At 37.3% G+C, this 24,257-nt stretch overlaps 3 protein-coding genes across 3 annotated transcripts; 1 reads left to right on the forward strand and 2 right to left on the reverse strand.

The window, feature by feature from the left end:
• Positions 1-446: 446 nt before the first annotated feature.
• On the reverse strand, positions 447-3,723 carry LOC111777397 (metal transporter Nramp3). The gene is made up of 4 exons (XM_087118536.1): positions 2,784-3,723; positions 2,565-2,701; positions 1,802-2,454; positions 447-1,021 (listed from the first exon to the last, which is right to left on the reverse strand). Exons 1-4 carry the CDS (start codon positions 3,302-3,304, stop codon positions 800-802), a joined length of 1,533 nt encoding a protein of 510 aa, XP_086974662.1. The 5' UTR covers positions 3,305-3,723; the 3' UTR covers positions 447-799.
• A 6,528-nt stretch (positions 3,724-10,251) lies between these two features.
• LOC111776928 (cytochrome P450 81Q32) lies at positions 10,252-12,885 on the reverse strand. The gene is made up of 2 exons (XM_023656342.2): positions 11,790-12,885; positions 10,252-11,039 (listed from the first exon to the last, which is right to left on the reverse strand). Exons 1-2 carry the CDS (start codon positions 12,657-12,659, stop codon positions 10,404-10,406), a joined length of 1,506 nt encoding a protein of 501 aa, XP_023512110.2. The 5' UTR covers positions 12,660-12,885; the 3' UTR covers positions 10,252-10,403.
• A 4,360-nt stretch (positions 12,886-17,245) lies between these two features.
• LOC111777653 (cytochrome P450 81Q32-like) lies at positions 17,246-19,340 on the forward strand. The gene is made up of 2 exons (XM_023657353.2): positions 17,246-18,163; positions 18,627-19,340. Exons 1-2 carry the CDS (start codon positions 17,291-17,293, stop codon positions 19,257-19,259), a joined length of 1,506 nt encoding a protein of 501 aa, XP_023513121.2. The 5' UTR covers positions 17,246-17,290; the 3' UTR covers positions 19,260-19,340.
• Positions 19,341-24,257: the final 4,917 nt, after the last annotated feature.

The following is a 24,257-nucleotide window of genomic DNA, read 5'->3' on the forward strand; positions in this document are numbered from 1 at the left end:
TCCTCTTTAAGCTTTGCTTTGTTCTTCTCTCCAACCAACGTGCAATTTCACAAAAACCCATGTTAGTTCTTATATTTTTAATGTTATCAAAATTTTGTTCTTTACGATTTTAAAATCTAATTATAATGCAATAATTTATCACACAAATTTTTAAACTTGCTAACAAATTGTATAATTAACCTCATTAAAACTAATTCAACGAATAAATGATGCAAAAATGAACTAACAAAACATCAATCATGTCACAAAAATGTATAAATCCTGTAATGAAATTAGTGGTTGTACCTATCACAATCACTTTGAAAAGTTAATCCAAACACATAATAAATGTCAAGACCTTAGAGCTTATCTTTTACATTCAAGAACATTATCTGATAGCAAACTTAAGCATCACTTTGACTTATCAGTAACCTCCATGGGAGATCTTAAATACTCAATCAGATCAATTGACTGTATAAAATGAACATACTTTAATGATTCACTGTCGGGTTTCAGTATCAGATCAGCACTGAGTGATGTAAATATGATTAACAGTGCCAAGAAACTTCACAACACTTGAATGACATTAATATATCCTAAGACTTCCAAGACTGCATAAACTTAGATTACCCACTAGATTTGAAGCTGAAGAGCCTACAATCTACAGAAAAAGTGAACTTTTCTCAAAGAAAAACATGTCAAATCATATTGATATATTACTCCTGGGATGTGTTCTAACAGATGCTCAAGGAATATGCAAGTATTCGACAATTATCGATCTGAAATCTAAACGTTCGGAGTCGATGTTGAAGATGATCACTCAGTTTTCACTGTCCGTGGAAGTCTTCCGGTTAATGAAGCTGTGCCAACTTGAAAATGAAATGCTTCGATAGACGAGGTAAACGACAAAGGAGAGATATGCAGCGATGAAGACGAACACGAAAATGGCAACAAGCACTCCGTTCACTTCTGATGAGAAGAAGCTCACCAAAAGATACCCGTTGATGGCCATCACCAAGACTGCCACTAGCCAAGAGGACAACTGAAGGTGCAGAAGGGCATGTGAGTTCTTGAACAACAATTTTTATTTGTTTCCAAACAATTTATGGAACAACATGGAGGTTTAAATGATCTTTTAGACCGGTCTAAAACCACGGGCTACAGCTCAAGCCCACCGCTAGCAGATATTATCCTCTTTGGGCTTTCCCTTCTAGGTTTCCCTACAAGGTTTTAAAACACGTTTGCTATGGAGAGGTTTCCACCCCCTTATAAAGAATGTTTCGTTCTCCTCCCCAACCGATGTGGGATCTCACAATCCACTCCCTTCGAGGCCTAGCGTCCTTGCTGGCACTCGTTCCCTTCTCCAGTCGATGTGGGAACCCCAATCCACCCCCTTTGGGACTCAATGTCCATGTTGACACACCGTCTCATGTCAACCCCCCTTCGAGGCTCAACCTCCTCGCTGACACATTGCCCGGTGTCTGGCTTTGATGCCATTTGTAATAACACAAACCCACTACTAGCATATATTGTCCTCTTTGGGCTTTTCCTTTCGGGCTTCTCTTTAAGGTTTTTAAAAACGCATCTGCTAGGGAGAGGTTTCCACACCCTTATAAAGAATGTTTCGTTCCCCACTCCAACCGATATGGAACCATCTATGACCCTAAAACATGAAACTAAGATGCAAGGTGCCTAGTAACTAATCTAAACATTCCCTACAAATCAAAAGGAAAAACAAAGATGTGACCAAGATCATTTGATTTGCATGATTTGCAGAGAGCTGTATAACATATACGTAGAACAGTGAACATCATACACATACCTTTAAAATGGGGCCAATTCTGAAACTGCCCATTAGATGTTCCTTGGAAGCCAAACAGAGAAGAGGAATCAGAGCAAAGGGTATCTGAATTGACTGAAGGACATTGAGCCATTCATTAAGAACATCGACCATCGAATCAGAAGTTTCGAACGCGAGAGCGACAATCATAGTTGGCACAATCGCAAAGCTTCGAGTTATCAAAGCTCTTAGCCATTTTTTCAACTTCAAGTTCAGGAAGCCACCCATGATAAACTGTCCTGCATAGGTACCAGTGATGGTGCTACTTTGGCCAGCAGCTAACAAACCAATAGCCCAGATATACAAAATGGGGAAGAGCCCTCCACCATATTTATCTTGAAGATATTGCCCTGCATTTACAAGACCAATGCTACTAGCTATGTCGGTGCCATAGAAAGCTTTAGCAAACACAGTTGTAACAAACAAGTTGATGATGAAGGACACAAAAAGAGCAAGAGTGGACTCAATGGAATAGTATCTAAGAGCTTCTCGAACCCGCCCTTTCTTGCTCGGATTGACGTCTCGTGACTGCACGAGAGCGGAGTGAAGAAACACGTTATGAGGCATAATGATACACCCCACAACAGCTACTGCCTGTTTAATTGTCTTGGAGCTAAGTTTTGGAATCAAAATACCTATAAAGAACATCCATTGTTGGCCATTGTGTAAGTGGCTAACACAATATTGACCAGAAAACTTACATACCAAACATAATGAAAGACCAAGAACAAAAATAGAACCTCACCCAATAGAAGCTCCTTCCCATCTGGCTTAGTTTCACCAAAAATCCAAGCAAATGAGAGTGCCATGGTAGCAATAAGAACAGCAAAAACAGCCTCAAGTTTCCTCACACCATAATTCTCAAGAAACAGGAAGATAAAACTGACAAGAATCCACAAAAAAACACATTCAATTAAGGAAACACATAATCATACACAACAAACTCAATTTGAATCAAAATTACCAATCAAAAGCAGTGATTATAACTCCAGCCCAAAGCGGCAAAGCCCCATTACTCAGAATCTTAATAGCAATAGCACTCCCAATAACTTCCTGTATATCAGCCCCAATGAGGGCTAACTCTGCCATGACCCACAGCAAAATTCTCGCCCAAGATGGGTACTCTTCTCTACAAAGCTCGGCCAAGTGCTTGCCAGTGGCAACACCAAGCCTGGCCGAGAGCAACTGGATCAAAAGCCCCATGGCTGTAGCCCACAACAGAAGCCACAACAAAGAATACCCAGCTATAGCACCAGCCTGAAGATTGGACTCCAAATTCCCAGGGTCTAAAAACGCTATACTCATCAAAAACCCAGGCCCCGTGAACAGCCAGAGCTTCCTCCATGAAAACGGCGGCAAACCCACATCCAAATCGGACTCCGCTTCGTCGATCCCAACAACCACAACCTTCTCCGTTAAATTGTAGGCAGTTTCTTCATCTTCCTCCTCCAACAACGGCTGCCGCCGCTGATCATCGGGATGCATACTTGGATAATTAACCGAAATATTGAGTGGATTACAGAGCTTTCGCTTCTCGAACCTGGGTTTTGAGTATTTTTGCCCAAAATTCCCCTCCCAAAAAGCTTTATCGAAGATAAAGAAAGAAACCGTCAGTAGCTAGCGTACTCAAACTTTCTTTTCCACCAATCCTTTTCAGAATTTCAAGACCCAATTAACCAAAGAAGAAGAAAGAACACCAAAATTAATCTTGACTGATTCACAGAAAGGATGAAAAATTTCACAGTCCCCAACAAAGGGGTTCCAATCAAACTCTCACCTTCCAAGATTTGCGTGCTCGATTAAAGTTTAAAGCCCCCAAGCAAGAGCAAACGCCAAAAGACGGGCCACTAAGTGAGCTCGAGACGAAACGGAATGGAACGGTGTGACGGGGATATACCGTAGTACGAAGACAGCGTGGCTGTAAAGCAAGAGGACGTGGAATAGGAATTGACCAAATTTGGAGATATTTTGAAGCAATTGAAGAAGGCGAGCGTGCGGCATGGACGAGTTTGATGATGCCAACTGTGTGGACAGAACGTGGACGTGGATGCCATCACCGTGCCCTGCCCGTGCCCTCGTGGATTCCACCAAAATGACTTGCACGTGCAGTCCACGTGCTTTTCTTTTATCTTTTATTTTCTTTCTCCTTTATATGATTTTAAAATATTAAACCCTTTGGAGATTCTTCATTCAATAATTATTTCTTGCCTACTTGTATTAGAATTTAAATTAATTTAATTTATAAAGTGAAATAACAAATTATATTATTTTGTTTTAGTGACTTTATTGAATAATTTAATGTATGCGAAATTTTAAAAATGTATGTGTTGAATAATTCAATAATTTATTGCCGACTCACACCCAAAAACAGAAATAAACAAAAAGACATAATTATTTAAGTGATTAAGAAAAAATAAATTCTCCATTTATGATTGGTAGCCAATTACTATAATTACTTTCATACTACACAATCTCACTTACAAAATTCTTCCCAATTGCTGCAAATATTGACAATGATTCCACATCTCAAAACAATACTAATTCTGATACATGAACCAGAGTAACACTAATGTTCATACATGAATCGAGATGATTCATGTACCAATACGAGAGAATGTTCTAATATGGGAGATGAACCAAAAGAATCTAATAGATTCATGAATCAAAGCGGGAAATATACCAAAAATATTCATGAATCAAATCTTTATTTTAGTATTTTGTGATTATTAGGATCAATTGAGATTGAATTCTAAGAATTTTAAGGAAAAAAAAAACTATGTAGGGGATATGTATGGATTCATTTAATTGTTACAAACGATTTGATTCAATTCGCTCATATGGAGACATATGAGTAGGGATGTCTTGTACAAACAACTTGCACGTGCAATCCACGTAGTTTTCTTTTATATGATTTTAAACTCTAAACCGGATGAAGATTCTTTATTCTATAATTATTTCTTCCCTACTTGTATTAAAATTTAAATTAATTTAATTTTTAGAGTGAAATAATAAATTGTTTTGTTTGGTTTTCCTTCATTTTAATTTTGAAGTAAATTTTAAAACATAGCATAAAATCATTTTCAAAATAAACTCTTAAAATTTTAAAATATTTCGAGTATTTTAAACTTTTAACTCATTGAATTTAAATCAAGTAATTCAGAAGTTTAGGTTCCGAGATATATAAAAATAATTTAAAATAAATCGATATATATATTGATATTAGGGTATGCAATTTTTTGGATTCATATAAACAATTATTATGACACATTATTTTGTAATAAAAATTGGGGAGAGTGAGCAATGTTCAATTGTATATGACTCGAGCCAAATTGCCTCTACATTAGACTAAATCATTCAGCTCGATTTTGTCTCTACTCTACGCCAAGATCTTTTATGTGCAACGTCGCATCTCAGTCATCATTTTGATTTCCATTGACCAACTCATGCATCATGATGTCATCTCGTGTTTCAGGACAATCATCTTTGCTTACTTGAACATGTCTATTGGAATCGACCCATGTATAGCTCATCTCATTAGGACATCACGAACATCCATCCATCTGTATTCTTATTGAGGCATGAACTCTCTCTTGTCGTGTCATGTTATTTATGGACTCCGTACTGAATAGTAGGTGCATATACCAACCTTCGACATATGGCCTAGGTCACAATGTCGATACACCCATGTTGTTCAAAATTGTCCTTGACAGACCTATTTTAAAGGAAGTCACTCGAAATGCTTGTCTTGCAATGTTCGCCCACACCATGACACACATATGCGCCACAGGAAAGCTCACTTAGGCCACAAGGCGCAAGAATACCAAACACCATGCCTACCCTAGAGTACATTTTTAGACCTTTTTAATTTTTTTTTTTTTTTTTTTTAGAGTAGACGTGATTTGGGAAAGCAGTCATATGACCACGTGGAGTGTCTATCGGGTATCCGATTGACACCAAATTTGGTGAACTTTCATATTTCATATAAACGGATCAAACTCTTAGAGATGTCGTCGAAAATTATATCAAAACCCAGACGTATGAGGTTATGGTCCAAGGCCCTACTCGGCCCTTTTCGAGCTTATTTTTGACACTCATGTTGCCTCGTTATCTCCAACTTTGTTTATGCCTCAACTTGATTTTAACACATACTCTTCTCGATGTGTTAGATGATACATAGTCTTCCTCGATCATATCATAAAATTTATTTATCTCGACTCTCACATGTGTTGGATAGGCGCCACCCTTTTCTATTCCCATGTTAGTCACAAACTTTTTAGTAAGGTTATGACAATAGACCGACAGCAAAGGGTAAAGAGTGGGCAAAAGAATAGCAATGTTGGTCAGAGTTGGGAACAAAGCAGGGAGAAAATCATAAACGTGGGCGGCTGTGGATATTTAATTAGTTTGTTGTTCATCTGAAAATAACCAATTACTAATTTTAGACATAATCTATATTTTACAAAAGTTGGAGTGCAATCGTGTTAATGTGTATATCATGTTTCTGTCCACGTTAATCTATATCGAATTTGTTTCATGCTTCACAAATAGATATAACGAAAATTAAGAGTCTTCTTTTCAACGCTCGTAAATTATTTAAAACATAATCTTTTTCTCAAATTTTAAAACTTCAATCCAAATTATTTCATATATTTTGTAGTTGATCATGGAGACGAGTAAAGAAGAGCACATAAATAAACTAAAACCACATTCGAATGAGAGCGATCCTGCTATATATATATTATATACCAATAATGTGCACATTCCTTTTCTGTGTGAGATATAATATTTGAAGAATATATTAGTTATGAAATATATCTTAGCTATTATTTTTTAATATTCTTTCCTTTATTATTGATTATTGATTTGTAGTATATTTTATTTTATTTTTAATATTTAATTAGTTTATATTATTATTATTTTTTTTTTTTTTTTTTGTAGGTATCAATGGATAGTTTGTATCAGGAATATGGATGAAAATAGGCACCTTAGATTCCAATTCTATTTCTCATTTTTAATGGAAATTGTTCGGAAGTTTAGGGTATTTTTAAAACAAAATATTAATAGTTGATCTAAAATTAACGGGGAGATATTTTGATTTTTTTTTTTAAAGTTTTAAAGATATTTTTAATATATGTATTTTTAAAATTTTAAAAGTCAGAATATTCTTTTTTATTAAAATTCAAAAGATATTTTTGATCATGTATTGTGTAATTGGTTTGGCATTAAATATATAACGACGGCATGACTTACCTTTGGACAATCGTTTTGATCGCATTTATGACAATCTTTACCATAATATAATATAATATTAAATGCACTATAATATTTTATTTATTTTCCTTTAAAAAGAAAACTCTAAATAATTAAACACTCTAAATTAATCGTGTCCCTTCAATCTTTTTGAATAAAAAACAAAAACAATCACATGAAAACTCAAAACGTTTTTAATAGAAATCATTATAGTGACATGCTTAATTTCATTAGAAATAAAAAAAAAAAAAAACTTCAAAATCAACTAGAAATTGCAGTTTAAAATAAAATATAAGTCGATAAATATTTGAGAGTAATAAAATGAAAAAAAATGTGAAAGATAAGAGCAGATACCGTGATCATCATGACTAGTAGTACTCCATCATGTTAGAATCGTCATATGTCCTTGTCTTTTCTTCAAAACACTTTTAGATAGATCGAATATTGAAAATATTCTATCTATTAAGGTTAGATATACGGGGAGTCACAAACCTATATCAAAAAACCAAATGATATACAAATCATTCGAAACTTGGTCGACTATCGCCTACCATAGATTCACAAATGTGTAATGTCACACGTCATACTCATGAAAATTATTCAATTCTCACACGAGTAGACAATTGCACCCAAGGTTTTAACTTTAGTCATATGATATATTTTCTTGAATTTTTAAACACTTAGTCTTGAGATCAATTAGATATTAACTACCCATCCAATCCGTGTGCATCACAAGTCGTAACCACAAAAATTCCAAGGTAAAGGTTGCATCTGCTCGGGCTCAAAAGGGGGCCTGCTCGAGCTAACTGCACATGGGATCTCTATTTCAAGCCCGTTCGATGTCCGTTTGTCAGTTTTTCATCCTAGTTTTGATAGTAACCTTATTTTAATGTTCATTAGGTATCTCTAGAGGAAATTTGGAATTTTTGAACAACTATTCGACTAAAGATCAAAGCTCAACAAGGTATGCGTCAGACTTGTAAGTAATCACACAAACTCCTAGAAAATAATACTTGTAGAGATTGCTTGGATTCGCATGTATACTAGAACAAGTTGACCCTAGGGATAGTTTAGCATGACCTATACCTAGAAATGTGGAATAAATGCGCAATTATATGCTTTTGTATGCGAAAAAGAATGTGCTAGGTCTCATTTGCTGTGTTGGAGGATAAGATTTTGTGAAATTAGTGCTCCGGGTGGCATAATTAGGCTCAGCGAGTTAAAATTTTTGGAGTTAAGTTTAAAGTATTTATGCATGATGAGGCTTACATAGTTTAAATTATTAAGGGTAAGTTTAAATTATTTGATGCAAAATTAGGTGAGCCAATTCTAATGGTAGAATTCTAATTTATGATTTTGGACTTCTAGATAAAATTAAATTTCAGAGAACAGCATTAGACTAGCATCAAGGGTTCGTAGTTGCTTCGACCTAGGACAACCAAGTAAGTGGTCTTTCTATTAGCATGATTAGAAATTGATGTTGTATGATGACATGTGCCCCGTAGTTTTACACGTGTCATATGCTTGATATGTGTGAAATGTTTATGAAATGATGTGATATATTTGACGATATGTTTGAGATAAGATACGTGAATGATATATATATATATATATATATATATATATATGTTATGATATGATATGTGAATGACATGATATATATGATGGTGCGATGCGTTTGAAGATATGATACGTGTCATATGCTTTATGATATGATACATGTATGGTATGACATGATAAGTTGGGAGACACGATATGCTTATGATATGATACACATGACATGCAATAAGATGTTTTGACATGATATACAATCCTGAAATTACATGAAAAGTTATAATAATGATATGATATGAAGGAAAACGCTAGAGGGATTGTCATACATGATAATGAAAATTAAAAAAAAAAATATTGGAACCTCATGCATCATTGTGTGTACATGCATCGAGGAATACGCTCGTTCTACGATGGTACGAATACGTACGTTACGAGGCATGAAAACGATCATTATGGTTATCATAATGGTGCGACGACCTGACAGAAAAACAATAATTATGTTTATCATAATACTGCGACGATCAGGTAGGAAAACGATCATTATGTTTATCTTAATGCTGCCATAGTCGCTATTTTTAAATGGGTGTTCGACTTCATTAGCTACCAGAGAATGCTAGCCCGACAAGAAATGGGCTCAAGAGGTGTGCGAATCGACTGGTGGGTCCATACTCACACGTGTGGACCGTGTGTAGAACAGTAAATACACATCCAATTAGCTCGTTTAGGATAGCCGCATAAAGAATATAGACTAATATGATAGGCCCTACTCATAATTGTGTATGCTTGCATCTAACTCCAATAGTGGAGTCACTTACCGAGTATTTCCTAAAATACTCAAGCCACGTGCTACTTTTATTTCAAGTAAAGGTAAGGCGTCCCTGTACGGTTGACAACAACATCCAACTCGAGACCATGACACATGCATCCATAAGGTAGTCGCATTTATTTTATTTAAACTAGAATAAGATGTTTTTAATTTAGATATTTATTTATTTCATTTAATTTCTTGTTGTGTCGTTTTAAAGATGCTTTCGAACATGCAAGTCTATGACAGTGTTTTAGGATGAAGTTTATGTTTTATGATAAAATTTAAATGCTTATTCCGCACAAAAATGATTACATTATGATGATGGTAGCAACTTTAAGTAAGTAGAAATTTAGGGTCGTTACAGTTTTAGTACTTCCTTACCCATTATTTTAGATAGATGGATAGATGTATAGCTAGATACTTGGATAGATGGATAGATGTATAGCTAGATACAAGGCATGCTGGTTTGCAAAGGCTTTATAACCAGCTTGAGGGTGTCGACTCTGATTACACATTTTGCCCTATGGTTTGTGTCTTTGGATGCTTGTTGTGGATGAGATTCGCATCAACGTGATGTTAAAGTCTCCATTTTACTTGTTAATATTGGTTTTACGCTCATAGTTCTTTGTTTTATGCGTCATGATTGGAATCCTATGATCCCCCTCGAATGTTAGTGATAATATTGATAGTTAGTAATTTATCTAAGAAAATTGTTAGTAGTTTTAACTAGTTTAGAAAATTTGTTAGTGTTTTCTCCCGTATAAATACTCATCAGATGTATGCTCTATTCACCACAGTAAAGAGAATTGAAAAGTACGGGTGCTTAAATTTATTCTATTAAAAAACGCTATCCCTCAAGTTGTTCTTTCTGCTTCATCTATTTATTTCGATACATTTCAATTGTAGACTATATTCAACACGGTCATAGTTGATGCGAAGACTTGTAAAACACCGATAGAGATTGGAGTCATTCTAAATAGGGTGAATTGCTTCACTAATAAGAGCTCTCATGATAGGGCGTGGTTTGCACTTGGCTACCAACGGCTGAGCTTTTGGCATGGTGATCCCTTGGCCTTCGGTCATATCAACTGGTGAGCTATCCATTCTTTCCCAATCAAAGCATTGAATCAATGAAGCCAAGGTCAAGCCAACAATGCGATGCGCCATTCCTACACCGGGGCACGCTCTCCTCCCCAACCCGAATGGTAACAATTTGTATGAATCGGATAACTCTATTGCAGCATTTTCATGCCTCTCTGGCTTAAAACTTGTGACATCTTCCCAATGATTTGGATCTCTATGTATCGCCCAAGCGTTAACAAATACGATCGTGTCACGTGGCACATCATAGCCTTGGATTTTACAATCCGTAGATGCGCAGTGTGGCACGAGCAAAGGAGCTGCTGGGGTCAGCCGCAATGTCTCTAAGATTATTCCTTGCATATAACTCAAACTCGACAAATCCTCTTCATTGACTAGACGGTCTTGTCCCGTGCAACGCTCTATCTCAAACCTCGCTTTCTTTATCACCTCTGGGTTGTTCAGCAGGTGCGAGAGTGCCCATTCTAATGTCACGGCTGTTGTGTCGATTCCTGCTAAGAGTATAACCTACAAGAATTCATCATCTTAGGATCTCTTAGCGTGGTTGGTATGTTATGAAAAAAATACTTCGAACTAAAAGGCTTACTCTATGCTAAAAATATTTCTACCATAACTATTAAATACAATAAACTAATAACGTCAAATTTACGTTTTAAACACTATAATCGACTAAGTCGGTGGAGAGATGGGCAATATGCAGCTAGCGAGGGATGTTAGAAATCTTTGGAAATTGAAGTCGTGTAGGGGTATTTTGATAATTTTCATATATCATAAAATTTAGAAAGAATTCTCAATTAAATACTCATAAATATTAGGGGTGTATAGACTTTCTGGTGTGAAATGCTTTTGGACCAACCCTAAATTTTCGGTAAGTTGGATTGGTGGACGGGAGTTGCAAGAGTCAAATATTCACAAGTCACAATGCATTACTAATACCAGCTACAAATATCAAATATTCTTAATTTTCGTCATAATCTTAAAAATATGGTAGGGTATGATTGAATTATAACTCTATTTTCAAGTTGGTCGGGTTGACTTAACTAAAAAATATCAACTTACAATTACAAAATTTTAATTTTTGAAAAATTCAAAACAACCCAAATCGAAATAATTTAATCCAATAGAGTTGAATAGTTTGAATTGATCAAGTTCATGGGAAATACTTTTTTTTTACGGTGAAAGTTTCAAACTTTATGAAAACGACTTTGAGTGACTTTAAATGGTGAGACATATAGAAAAAAAGAGCATTAAACATACATGTATGAGGCCTTTGATAATTTGGTCACTGAAGTATTCAGATTGTGTGGTCTGCAAGTGAAGCAAATGATCAATCATCGTATTCCCACTTCCTTTTTGGTTCCTAATCTCATCAATCAAGCCATGAAAGATAGCATCAGCTTCTTCTCCAACCTTCATAATCTTCTTCTCAAAACCACTTGGATCAATCCAATTCCATAAGGGTATGAAATCTCCTGGATTTGTTGCCCCAGCATACAACATTACTCTCTTCACAACATCTCTAAATCTCTCCGCTTGTTCTTCATCCGACACATCGTCTCCAAAGTACCTCTTCCCCGCAACCATCCTCATCACAATATTCGACGTAAGATCCATAATCATAGGCTGAACCTCGACAACAACAGTATCACCACGACATAGTTTACACAACAATCGCTTCACTTCATCTTGTCGAATTCCCGAGGACAAATCAAGTCGACTTGTTGAGAAAATCTCACGAGTACTAATGCGGCGAAGGGTACGCCAAAGCTCACCGTAAGGGGCAACGGCTAGTACCGTGAAGTTATACGTCAAGTGCTTTCCCGTGTTCAAAAATGGTCGATTTGCGAGAACGATGTCGTTGTTTGTGAAGCATTCACGGACGGCGGAAGGAGATGATATGACGACGACAAGACGGGAACCGAATCGGAGAGAGAAGACATGGCCATGCTTGTTTGAAAGCTGGTGAAGGGTACGGTGGATGGGGTGTTTGAGGAGATGGAGATGGCCTATTATGGGAAGGGAAAAAAGTGGGGTTGGTGGGAGGTTTTTGGCATGGCGTGGGAAGAACTTGAGGGCTAAGAGGAGAGTGATCGGAAAGAGGAAAATGTAAAGCAAGATATGAGCCATGGATGATGGTGTTGTTTAATTTGTTGGGACTTTTGTTGGAGTGGGTATCAATTGTTAGGTGAAACATAAGGGAAGATATTTTGGGCAGGGTGATGGGGACGCCTGTGGCTTTGTTTGCTCCGAGCTGTGGAAAAATTTGAAAGCAACAATGATGGTGGTATCATTATTGACGATAGACTTGACTGACTACAAGTTATTAACATTTTTTTTTTTTGGTTTCTTTATTCAAACAAAGATGCTTTTGTAACAATTATTGATGTTTGTTCCATTTTTTTCCACCAAATTGTTGAATTTTCTATCTTCCGACAAAAGCTTATAAGAAATATAAGCCAAACTATATTAGGAAATTATAATATTACCCTTAATATTTCTTAATATTTCAAAGTTGTCCTTACAAGCATCGTCCGATCCAATGTTAGAGAAAACTGAGACTTGAAAGTGACCTCGAATAATATGGTAGTGTATTTCGTATTTCTTAAATTTTTCAAAATTGTCCTTACAAATATCATCAAATATCATAGTTTGAATGTTAGAGAAAATTGGAACTTGAAATGAGTGTAGCCGTGACCAGAATAATATGGTGGTGTATGAATTCAGTTTCTATCTCAAGTCAGTGCACCGGAATTTTGAGGCTTTGAAACTAGATGAGATTCAAAAGATGAAAGCGAAGACAAATTAAAATAAACGTAAAATAAAATAAAATAAGAAAATCCGGTAAAATTAAAATCAATTTAAAGCGGTGATGTTCAAATGTATTACAAACATGAAACAATTACAAATCGAAATACAAATGATTCAAAATATAAAAATGAATTGACGTTTCAGAATGACCCTTTCTTTGACCGCACAACTTCCAAATGCTCCACCACCTTGATCTCCCACCTAAAAAAACCTCAACAAAGAAATGGAAAAGGATAAAGGGGTGAGTATAAAAATACTCGGTAATCTCCCATTGCATCCTTTACCTAATAAGAGGGCCTAGGTAGTTCTTCCCTGATATCATCTACTTATGCAGTTCTCCATCTCTTATCAAGGCGGATTCATCTTAGGCACAGTAGTACCTCCTTATGTTGTCTACCTATGTAGTCCATCATTCCCTCTCAAAGTGGGTTTACATCTACACATTAGCAATTTTCCATGTCACCTACTTATGTAGTCCCTCGTCTCCTCCCAAGGCATGTTTAACTCATTTCTACAGTAACACAGTTTCTCGTATCACCTACTCATGTAGTCCATCGTTTCCTCTCAAGATTGGTTTACAGGTCCTCACTCATTTCTACACACAGTAGTAGTTTCTCGTGTCACTTACTCATGTAGTCTCTTGTCCCCTCTCAAGACGAATTTACAGGTCTTCATCCGTTTCTACACACAGTAGCAATTTATCATGTTACCTACTCGTAGTCCTTCGTCCCCTCTCAAAGTGGGTTTACGAATTTTCACCAATTTCTACACATAATAGTAGTTTATTGTGTCACCTATTCATGTAGTCCCATGTCCCCTCTCAAGGCAGGTCTACGGGTTTTCATATGTTTTTACACACAGTTGAAGTTTCTTATGTTCCCTAACTCATGTAGTCCCTCGTCCCCTCTCAAGGTGGGTTTACAGGTTTTGACCCATTTTTACACAGTGACGATTCCTTAAATTGATATCGTTCATGCTGATAGCGATTTCGTAAGTTTTCATGAGGTTCTTTGGTGCCGTGGAGATTTATTAGGTTCTTAGGGGCGTCTAGGCATTTAAAATCTGATCGTTCACAACGAAAAGCATATAGAATAGCATTCATCACAAATCTCATCATAGAGACATTTTAGTAATTTTGTACATCATGTATAACATACTCATCCATATTGTCTAACTTGTATTCTAGTCATGCATCATCACCCATTTTAGTTGATGTAGGTGGACAAGAGTTTGGAGGAATGTATTGTGCCATATTATTTGTCAAACTCAGAATTTTGTTTATCGATGTAACCTATAACATGTAGTGTAATTGTAAGTGTAAGTGCAAGTGGAAGTGCACTATCTCTCATTGAAGTGTTGTGATATTGTGGCTGAGTTACAGGGTCGAGCTTGTCTTCCTTAGCTGTCTTCTTGTGTTATTATTTTTATTTTTTAGGACACAAGACCACCAAAACGATATGTTTTCTTGTTCTAGTGGCTTGGTTTTGTATTTGTTATCAATACTCTTTTAAACTCTCATCTTCCAATCCTATACCCAAATGAAGCTTGCTTACTTAATGTATTATGGGTGCAAAAACCTTTTCATTCCTGAGTATCTTTTTATGTTGTCATATTTTTTAAAATACACTATAAATTTTTTTTTATTCTACTGGTTTGCTACATACCATAGGTGACAGACTTTGGGTAGGGGTTATGAATTTGCAATGTAATACCGGTAAAGACTTACATAAGTGCTGACAATAAATAATAGACGTGCAAAGTTATTCTTTTTTGTTATTTTTAACTCAAAGTTTTCCTTTCGCGTGCGAGATCGGTATAGCTTGTTGTTGTTACGTAGATTTGAGAATTTGATGTTATTGTCAAGCTTCTCATATTTTTCTATGGTTTGGCTCTTATAATGTACAATTTCTTAAAAAATGAGATCGGTAGAGCTAAGTCTTGATATAGCATAGAAATGTTGTCTCATATCTTGCTCATTATTCTAACAAGATTATGGTAACTTTTCTGTCTTAAGTTTATTTAATTTTATTTTGGTTAATTGACTTACACATACAAAGGTACAAAGTTACCTTCTCTATTCTCTCTATTAAACAAAGCAAATGCAATATAAAATTAAAGATAGTTAGTTATGGGTAATGAAAATTATAGTATTTAATGAGCAAGGAAGTAATTCACGTGTGGATTTAGCTAAAAATGAATACGTTATACCATAAGATTAAAGCTACGAATACTATATTATAACGTTAAAAAATGTTATAATAAATTAAAAATAGCATAATATTTTAGCTATATTAAACATATTATAGCTTTAATGAAACGCTATAAAATATTTTTATAAAAAACGTATATAACCTTTGGTTTTATACTCTGTTATAGCATCTATTATAGTTATAAAAAAATGCTACAAAAAGTCTTAGACTTTTAATAACATGGATTGTCACAATGTACAAAAAACATTAAAAAAAAAAAAAAGAGTCTACGATAACGTTTTTTGTATGCTACTGTATCTATGATTTCTTGTAGTGGTAGTGTCCTTGCACGACGAAGATGGTAGAAGGAACGATAATAAAAATACTCTTCTCAAGCTCACTTGTGGAGAATATTTGAAAGGTTGAGTGAGGGTAAATCGAGGGAGAGAGACCAACTATTAATGGGAAAACTCTCATGGCTTTACGTTAGGCTTCTCCGTAATTTTGATATGGTCCACTTTGAGCCTAAGCTTTCATGGCTTTACAATTGGACTTCTCCGTAATCTTGATATGATATGATCCACTTGGAGCCTAAGCTCTCATGGCTGCTTCCTCGTCCTTACTTATAAACTTATGATATTCTCATGGGTTTGTTTTGAATTCTCTCGTATTCATTACTTATAAACTCATAATTTCTTTGTTGGATTATTCGTATTCTTAGTTATTCTTTGAAAAAGAAAAAAAGGGCTTCCTTGAAAATTATTATTATTAAAATATATTTTTCTTTGATTTCTTCTTTGATGTTTATTCCTAGCTAAGATATGTATCTTAAAATACGAGATTACTAATAATTACACGTAACCTTACTTTTCTTGACGGCCACAGTCTTTTTTTTTTTTTTTTTTTCTTTCTCACATTTATTTAATCTTTGACTAAAAAAGAGAGTATAGTTTATTAGTTTATTTATTTTTTCATGGGAGATATCTTAGCACTTACGGATCGAACTTTATATCATTATCTCCTTCGACCACTCTTCTTTTATAACCATACGTTAAGGCTCACAACTTCAAACCTTTATAATAATATAATATTGTCTACCGTTAGGTTTTGTTTTTATTTACTTTTGGTTTTTCCAAAGAATCGTGTACTAATAGAGATAATATCTCTTATCTATATATTCATGACCTTTTCCATAATTATATAATTTTTTATCTCAACCATGCTGATACATTCTCGAACTTTTACAATATTTAATAAATTATTTACTTTTAATTTTGTGTCTAATATATTTGAGATTTTAAAGTTTTAATTTATCTATGAAATATAAACTTATATTTTGTTAAAAATTAAAAATTGGAATCTATTAACAATCAAATGGATAGTTCATCAAATTGTTACTGTTGGATGATGGAAGTCCTACATCGGCTAATTTAGGGAATGATCATGAGTTTATAAGCGAGGAATACTAACTCCATTAGTACGAGGCCTTTTGGGGAAGCCCAAAAAAAGCTTTAAGTGCACAATATCATACCATTGTGGAGAGTCGTGTTCGTTATTATTATTATTTTTTTAGTTTGACTAAGTGGATAGAAAGCATATACACAAGATTCCTTTCATCCTAAGTTTGGGTAAATCAAGTCAAACTTGGCTACATCAACTTTTCTACATTCACATTTAATCCATTATTTTCAAAACAAGAGTCCCTTTGGATATAAAGATGGCCATGAAGGAGAAGCCAAAGCCAAGGCCAAAGCGGCAACCATGGATATGCTCTTTCTTTCCATTTCCCTCTCTATGCTATCTATCTTTCTAGCCTTGAGCTTTCTTCTTCGACCACCTCGCCAAAACCTTCCACCAACACCATTTTTTTCTCTTCCAATTATTGGTCATCTCCATCTCATCAAACACCCTCTCCATCGAATCCTTCACAACCTCTCCAAAACCTATGGAGACATCTTCTCCCTCCGATTCGGTTCACGGCTCGTTGTAGTTGTATCATCGCCTTCGCTCGTACAAGAATGCTTTACAATGAACGATATTGTTCTTGCAAATCGCCCATTGTTGGGCACCGGAAAGCACTTAGCATACAACCATACCACCATGGCCGTCGCCCCTTACGGCGATCACTGGCGAAACCTTCGTCGAATCGGTGCCCTCGAGATTTTCTCTACGAGTCGGCTAAATCTATTCATGGGAATTCGAGAGGATGAAGTTAAATGCTTGATGCTTCGATTACGTGGGAGTTCGTCGGAAGAATTCACTCTAGTCGAGCCCGAGACCATGTTCTTAGATCTTATGTACAATGTTATTATGAGAATGGTGGCGGGGAATAAGCCTTACGAACACGATAAGGGACGATCGAGGGAATTTAGAGAGCTCGTGACAAAGATTATGGCAGTTGGTGGGACAACAAATCCAGGAGACTTCATACCACTATTGAATTGGATTGATCCCACAGGTTTGGAGAAGAAGATTATGAAGCTTGGACGGAAAATGGATGAACTTCTTCAAGAATTAGTTGATGGGATAAGATATCAAAAGGGTGGAGGAAACACTATGATTGATCGCTTACTTCATTTGCAAAAAACCGAGCCTCAAAATCATAGCGACCAAATTATCAAAGGCCTAATACAAGTATGTATATTCCTCTCCTTCTCCATTTTTTTCGTATGATATTGTCCACTTTGAACGTAAGTTCTGATGGCTTTACTTCTCGTTTCTCCAAAAAACTTCATTCAATTGGAGATGTATTCCTTACTTATAAATTCATGATCATCCTCTAAATTAGTCAATGTGGGACTCCCTCGAACAAAGTACACTATATAGCCTCCCTTGAGGCTTATGGAGTCCTCGAACAATCTCCTCTTAATCGAGGCTCGACTCCTTCTCTCGAGTCCTCGAACAAAGTACACTCTTTGTTCGACACTTGAGTCACTTTTGACTACACCTTCGAGACTCATAACTCCTTTGTTCGACATTAAGAATTCTATTGACATGACTAAGTAAGGGCATGACTCTATACCATGTGAGGAATTATGATATTGTCCTCTTTGAGCATAAGCTCTCAATCTTTCTAAAAAGTGTTTGATTCTTGCAGATCATATTAATAGCAGGGATTGACACAACAGCCGTAACTTTAGAATGGGCGCTCTCGCATCTACTCAACAATCCAGAGGTTTTGGAGAAAGCAAAAGTCGAGATAGACAGTTCCATTGGACAAGAGCGTCTAGTTAACGAAGCCGATTTGTCGAGTTTGAACTACCTGCAAGGAATAATTTCGGAGACTCTAAGGTTGACCCCAGCAGCTCCTTTGCTAGTGCCACATTGCGCTTCAAAAGACACTAAAATTGGAGGGTATGATATACCACGTGACACAATTGTATTGATTAATGCTTGGGCTATTCATAGAGATCCCAGCCTTTGGGAAGATGCCACCCGTTTCAAGCCTGAAAGGCATGCAAGCCCTATTGGAATTGACTCATATAAATTTCTACCATTTGGGTTGGGGAGGAGAGCCTGCCCTGGAATAGGAATAGCTCAACGAATGGCTACCTTAACTTTGGGAATGTTGATTCAATGCTTTGAGTGGGAAAGAGAGGGCAGCTCGTTGGTTGATATGAGTGAAGGAGAAGGGGTTACTATGCCCAAATTTCAACGATTGGTAGCCAAGTGTAAACCACGTCCGATCATGAAAACCATTTTTAGCGAAGGAGTTCGTCACAATATCTGAAATGGGAAAGAAATCTCACGCACACTGATTTTTCTTTTGAGAGTAGAGAAACAAAAAATGATCTTAGACTTTTATCTTCAACATTCTTCCCATTTTCGTTTACCACTAACTTTTGAATTTAAAACCCACTAAAAATAACATTTAATGTTTATTCAACTCTCCCATAAACTTGAAGAATGCTCCTACCATTTGTCATGCTAATCATCTTCTTGTATTTGTCGAAAAGTACTTTCGGTAGCGGTTTTGTAAAGATATCTGCAACTTCATCCTGACTTACCACATGTAGCAATTCCACACTTCCTTCCTTCACATAATCTCGGATAAAGTGAAAACGAACGTCAATGTGTTTGCTTCTTTCATGGTTCACTGTGTTCTTTGCCAACTCAATTGCTGACATCTTGCTCAACAAATTAATTTCTAAGTCATATCGCGTGACACACACACCAAGATAATGCCACATATTGAAAGTGTCACGATCTCGATGTACTTTTCCAATCGTCTATGTCTACCAACCAACTTGTAATCTTCTGTTTTCGAGTAGAATAACCCATGTGACAACGCTCCTTGGATGTACCGTAGGACTCGATTCAATGCATTCCAATGTGAATAAATCGGCTCCCCCATGAACCGACTTATAATGCCAACACTTAATGAAAGATCTGGCCTTGTGCATGTAAGATAGCGAAAGCTTCCTACCAAACTCCGGTACCTATTTGCATCTACTTGTACTTCTTCGAAATCTCCTTTGCTTTTGCACCTGGTTCCATAGGTATGCAATTTTCCATCTGGTACTTCTTCGAAATCTCCTTTGCATATGTTTACCCACCTGGTTCCATAGGTATTGATACCAGGTTGCAATTTTCCATCTGGTACTTCTTCGAAATCTCCTTTGCATATGTTTACCCACCTGGTTCCATAGGTATTGATACCAGGTTGCAATTTTCCATCTGGTACTTCTTCGAAATCTCCTTTGCATATGTTTACCTTCCATCTTGTACTTCTTCGAAATCTCCTTTGCATAATGTTGTTTCCTGTGATATAAAAATCCTCTCTCTCCTTGTTTAATCTCCATAGACATAAAGAGCAACAAGTATCACATTACCTTTTCACACTTTGCATTTTTTTCTATGCGAACCTGAGACCTGTGCGTTGTTAGGTCAATGTTCTAACCACTTAAGCTATTCAACTTGACTGTTAATAAGATTGGCTCCTCCGCAATGATATACCACCGATGGCTTCAACCGGGCTCTAATACCACTTGTTGTTTTTCGATAATCGGTCAGGGAAATCCTTGACGGAAAGTTGTTGGAAGAAAATAAAAATGCAAAAAATAACAGAGAGAGAGAGAGAAAATTGCTGAAATTTTTACCGTGCTTAAGATGGGGTGGTTTTTTCTTGTCAATAGATTTACCTCTTTAAACAATTAACTATCCTAAAAATGCTGGTGAGTGGCCAACTAAATGCCATTTCTTTTGAAATGGCCGCCTACAAAATTAGTAATACATTCCACGTGTTTGTCAAATGTCAAGGAAAATATTTAATCAAACTAATTAAGATGTGTAAACCTAAATAAGGAAACCAACAGGCTTTTATCTAACATATTCTTCTTCTAGAAACTTGACGTCTCGGCTGATATGAAGTCTTTTCGCTTTAGGATCATACAAACGATAAGCTTTTGAACCTGCTTCATATCCCACGAAAATCATTGGCACACTTCGGTCTTGTAATTTGGTTAAATTTGGTGTTGTATTTCTTGCATACGCCAGGCTTCTGAACACTCTAAAATGCTCTACATTAGGCTTTCTTCCTCTCCATTTCTCATAAGGAGTTGCTTCAATTACACTCTTCGTTGGGGATCTATTAAGAATGTAGACAGTTGTCTTCACCGCTTCTGCCCAGAAATACATCGGCAAATTTTTGCACTTCAACATTCTTCGCACCATTGCAATAATAGTTTGGTTTCGTCGTTCAACCACACCATTTTGTTGCGGAGAATAGGGTGCTGTTAAATATCTTTTAATCCCACTGCTCTCACAATATTCTTTGAACTCAATACTTGTAAATTCTCCACCTCTATCAGTTCTAAGCGCTTGCAATTTCTTTCCGGATTCAGTTTCAATTTTATTTTTTACACGTTTGAATCCCAAGAATGCATCATATTTATTTTTGAGCAATTCAATCCACATATATCTACTAAAATCATCTACCAACAACAAAAAGAATTTATTACCTCCATGAGTTGTTGGAGTAATTGGACCACACAAATCGCCATGCACCAATTGTAGAACACTAACGGCTCGAAAATTCGTTTGTTGTGGGAATGGTGTTCTTCGTTGTTTAGTGATTACATAACTATCACAAACTTGTTTGATCCTTTCAACATGCGGAATTCCTTTCACGATTTGTTTCGTAGACAGGTTTCTTAAAACCTCAAAATTCAAATGCCCATATCTAGCATACCACAACCAAGAATCTTCAGACAACTTACCAAGTAGACATGTTGGTTTGGTTGTTTTTAGGCTAATTGTATATAGCCTATTTCTTGACCGCTTTGCTTTTGCCAAGAACTCTTTTGCCTTTGTGAAAATGACAAGTAAACCATGTTCGATCTCAACTTTACAGCCCTGTTCATCCAATTGTCCTAAACTTATAATGTTACTTTTAAGTTTAGAAATGAAATATACATTAGAAAGGATACAGTGATTTCCATTTTCACATTGCAGCAGCTATCTCCACGTCCTTTTATCTCTACAAGTGATCCATCTCCGAACTTCACCATGCCGGTCACTGACTCGTTCAATTCTGAGAACCAACTTCGACAACCAGTCATATGATTGCTGGCTCCCGTATCTAGGAACCAAGTGTTGTTTTTTTTCTCAATTACTTCCGGGACAACCTTCTCTTCATAAAGAGCCATCTCCGCCAACTCTGGTGAACCGAGAGTTCAGACTTCACAAATTTGTGCTGTAAGTAAGGCTGGCTCATACTCATCACCTTCGTCTCAGTCAAGTGCGCCTGATCCTCCCTTTTCCTCGATCTACAGTGGGATGCATAATGACCAATCTTTTGACAATTATAACACTTCACCTTCCGATATTCTGAGGCATAGTGGTCTAAGCCTTAACAATTGTAGCATTTTACCTTGCTCTTGTCACGCTTCTTCTCTTGATGTTACGAGTCGTTTCCATGTCCATGACCTCTCCCTTGTTAGATAAAAGCCTGTTGGTTTCTTTATTTAGGTTTACACCTTCTAATTAGTTTGATTAAATATTTTCCTTTGACCATTTGACAAACACGTCGAATGGATTACCAATTTTGTAGGCGGCCATTTCAAAAGAAATGGCACAGACTTAGTTGGCCACTCTCCAGCATTTTTAGGATAGTTAAATGTTTAAATCGGTGAATCTGTTGACAAGAAAAAATCACCTCATTTTAAGCAAAATCTTCAGCAATTCTCTCTTTGTATTTTTCGCATTTTTATTTTCTTCCAACCACTTCCCATCAACGATTTCCTCTCACCGAAAAGAATTTCCCATGCCAATTATCGAAAAAAAACAAGTGGTATCAGAGCCCGGTTGAAGCCATCGGTGGTATATCATTGCGGAGGAGCCAACCTTATCAACAGTCAAGTTGAATAGCTCAAGTGCCGGCATCTCCATCACCACCACGAAGAGGTCGACGCCGTAATGACGGGCGTCGAGTTGTCGTTGAGCGAGTGATCAGGGAGACAACGACCGCCATCGTTCAGTATCGGATGTTGACAAGGTCCAACTACAACGAGTGGACCTTGTTGATGCGCGTCAACCTACTAGCACAAGGGTTATGGCACACTGTCGAGCCAGAGGAAGGAGAAACAATTGAGTACCGGGAGGATCGGCTGGCGTTCGCCGCCATATTACGATCTGTGCCCCCAGAGATGCTGGCGTTTCTCTCCACCAAGCGCACCGCACAATCGGCCTGGGAGGAAATCAAATCCCGTTGGGTCGGTGTACAGCGAGTGCGGAAATCCAACATCGAGCAGCTGTGGAAGGAGCTCTCGGAGATTGCTTTAAGGACGACAAATCCGTCGATGATTTTTCAATGCGGATCACGGGACTCGCCAACAGCATCACCACTCTCGGTGGCAGCATCAGCGAGACAGAAATCGTGAAGAAGATGTTGCAGGTCGTCCCCGATCACCTTGAGCAAGTCGCGATTTCAATCGAGACATTGCTTGACGTGAACGACCTAACGGTGGAAGAGGTGACCGGAAGACTGCGTAACGTCGAGCAGCGAAAGAAAAATACTGTTTCAGCTGTCGACAAGGAGGGTCGTCTACTCCTCACTAAGGAGGAATGGCTTGCACGCCTAAAGCTCCGTGACGACACCGGCGAGAGCAATGGGCCCTCCAGCCGCAAAGGCGGTAAGAAGCCATGGAAATCTTGGCGCATGCGCGGGAAAGAGGCGAAGGCGGATCAAAAGAAGGAGCCGACTGATGACGGGCCAATCCAGTGGTCGTATTGTGGGAAGAGAGGTCACCTGAGCAAGAATTGCTAGAGCAAGCTCAGGAACAAGGAGACGGCCGAGAAGGCCCATGTAGCTCAATCCGAGGAGGACGAGCTGACCCTTTCCATGGTGACTGCATCAGTCCTACCTAACGTCCCTAATTCCGATTCCAAATCTACGGAGGTAATCGACGACGGCATAACTGCTCCGGTGAGCGTCAAACACGAGGAAGAGTTTTCCAAATCTACAGAGGTAATCGACGACGGCATAACTACTCCGGTGAGCGTCGAACCCGAGGAAGAGCTCCAACTGTGCATAACAAAGGCACCGGCTGGGGAGCCAATTCAACTGAAGGAGGAGCAAGTGTTCGCTCAAATCGGTGAAAGAGGCAAGCAGCAAGAGCACCGACGATGGGTCCTCGACACGGGGGCAACAAACCATATGACCGGGGCCAAGTCTGCGTTCTCTGAGCTTGACTCGGGGATTCGCGGGACGGTGAAATTCGGCGACGGC

The sequence above is a fragment of the Cucurbita pepo genome, chromosome 16, assembly GCF_057944985.1.
Source record: "Cucurbita pepo subsp. pepo isolate OVF chromosome 16, ASM5794498v1, whole genome shotgun sequence".
Classification (NCBI taxonomy): Eukaryota; Viridiplantae; Streptophyta; class Magnoliopsida; order Cucurbitales; family Cucurbitaceae; genus Cucurbita; species Cucurbita pepo.

Excerpts from the sequence above, each read along its gene's own strand:
- LOC111777397 (XM_087118536.1), bottom strand. The coding sequence starts at position 3,304 with ATGCATCCCGATGATCAGCGGCGGCAGCCGTTGTTGGAGGAGGAAGAT. Across the intron at positions 2,702-2,783 it reads ATAATCACTGCTTTTGATTG|TTTTATCTTCCTGTTTCTTG; the intron begins GTAATTTTGATT and ends GATTCTTGTCAG. Across the intron at positions 1,022-1,801 it reads GAATTGGCCCCATTTTAAAG|TTGTCCTCTTGGCTAGTGGC; the intron begins GTATGTGTATGA and ends CTGCACCTTCAG.
- LOC111776928 (XM_023656342.2), bottom strand. The coding sequence starts at position 12,659 with ATGGCTCATATCTTGCTTTACATTTTCCTCTTTCCGATCACTCTCCTC. Across the intron at positions 11,040-11,789 it reads TTATCAAAGGCCTCATACAT|GTTATACTCTTAGCAGGAAT; the intron begins GTATGTTTAATG and ends GAATTCTTGTAG.
- LOC111777653 (XM_023657353.2), top strand. The coding sequence starts at position 17,291 with ATGGATATGCTCTTTCTTTCCATTTCCCTCTCTATGCTATCTATCTTT. Across the intron at positions 18,164-18,626 it reads TTATCAAAGGCCTAATACAA|ATCATATTAATAGCAGGGAT; the intron begins GTATGTATATTC and ends TGATTCTTGCAG.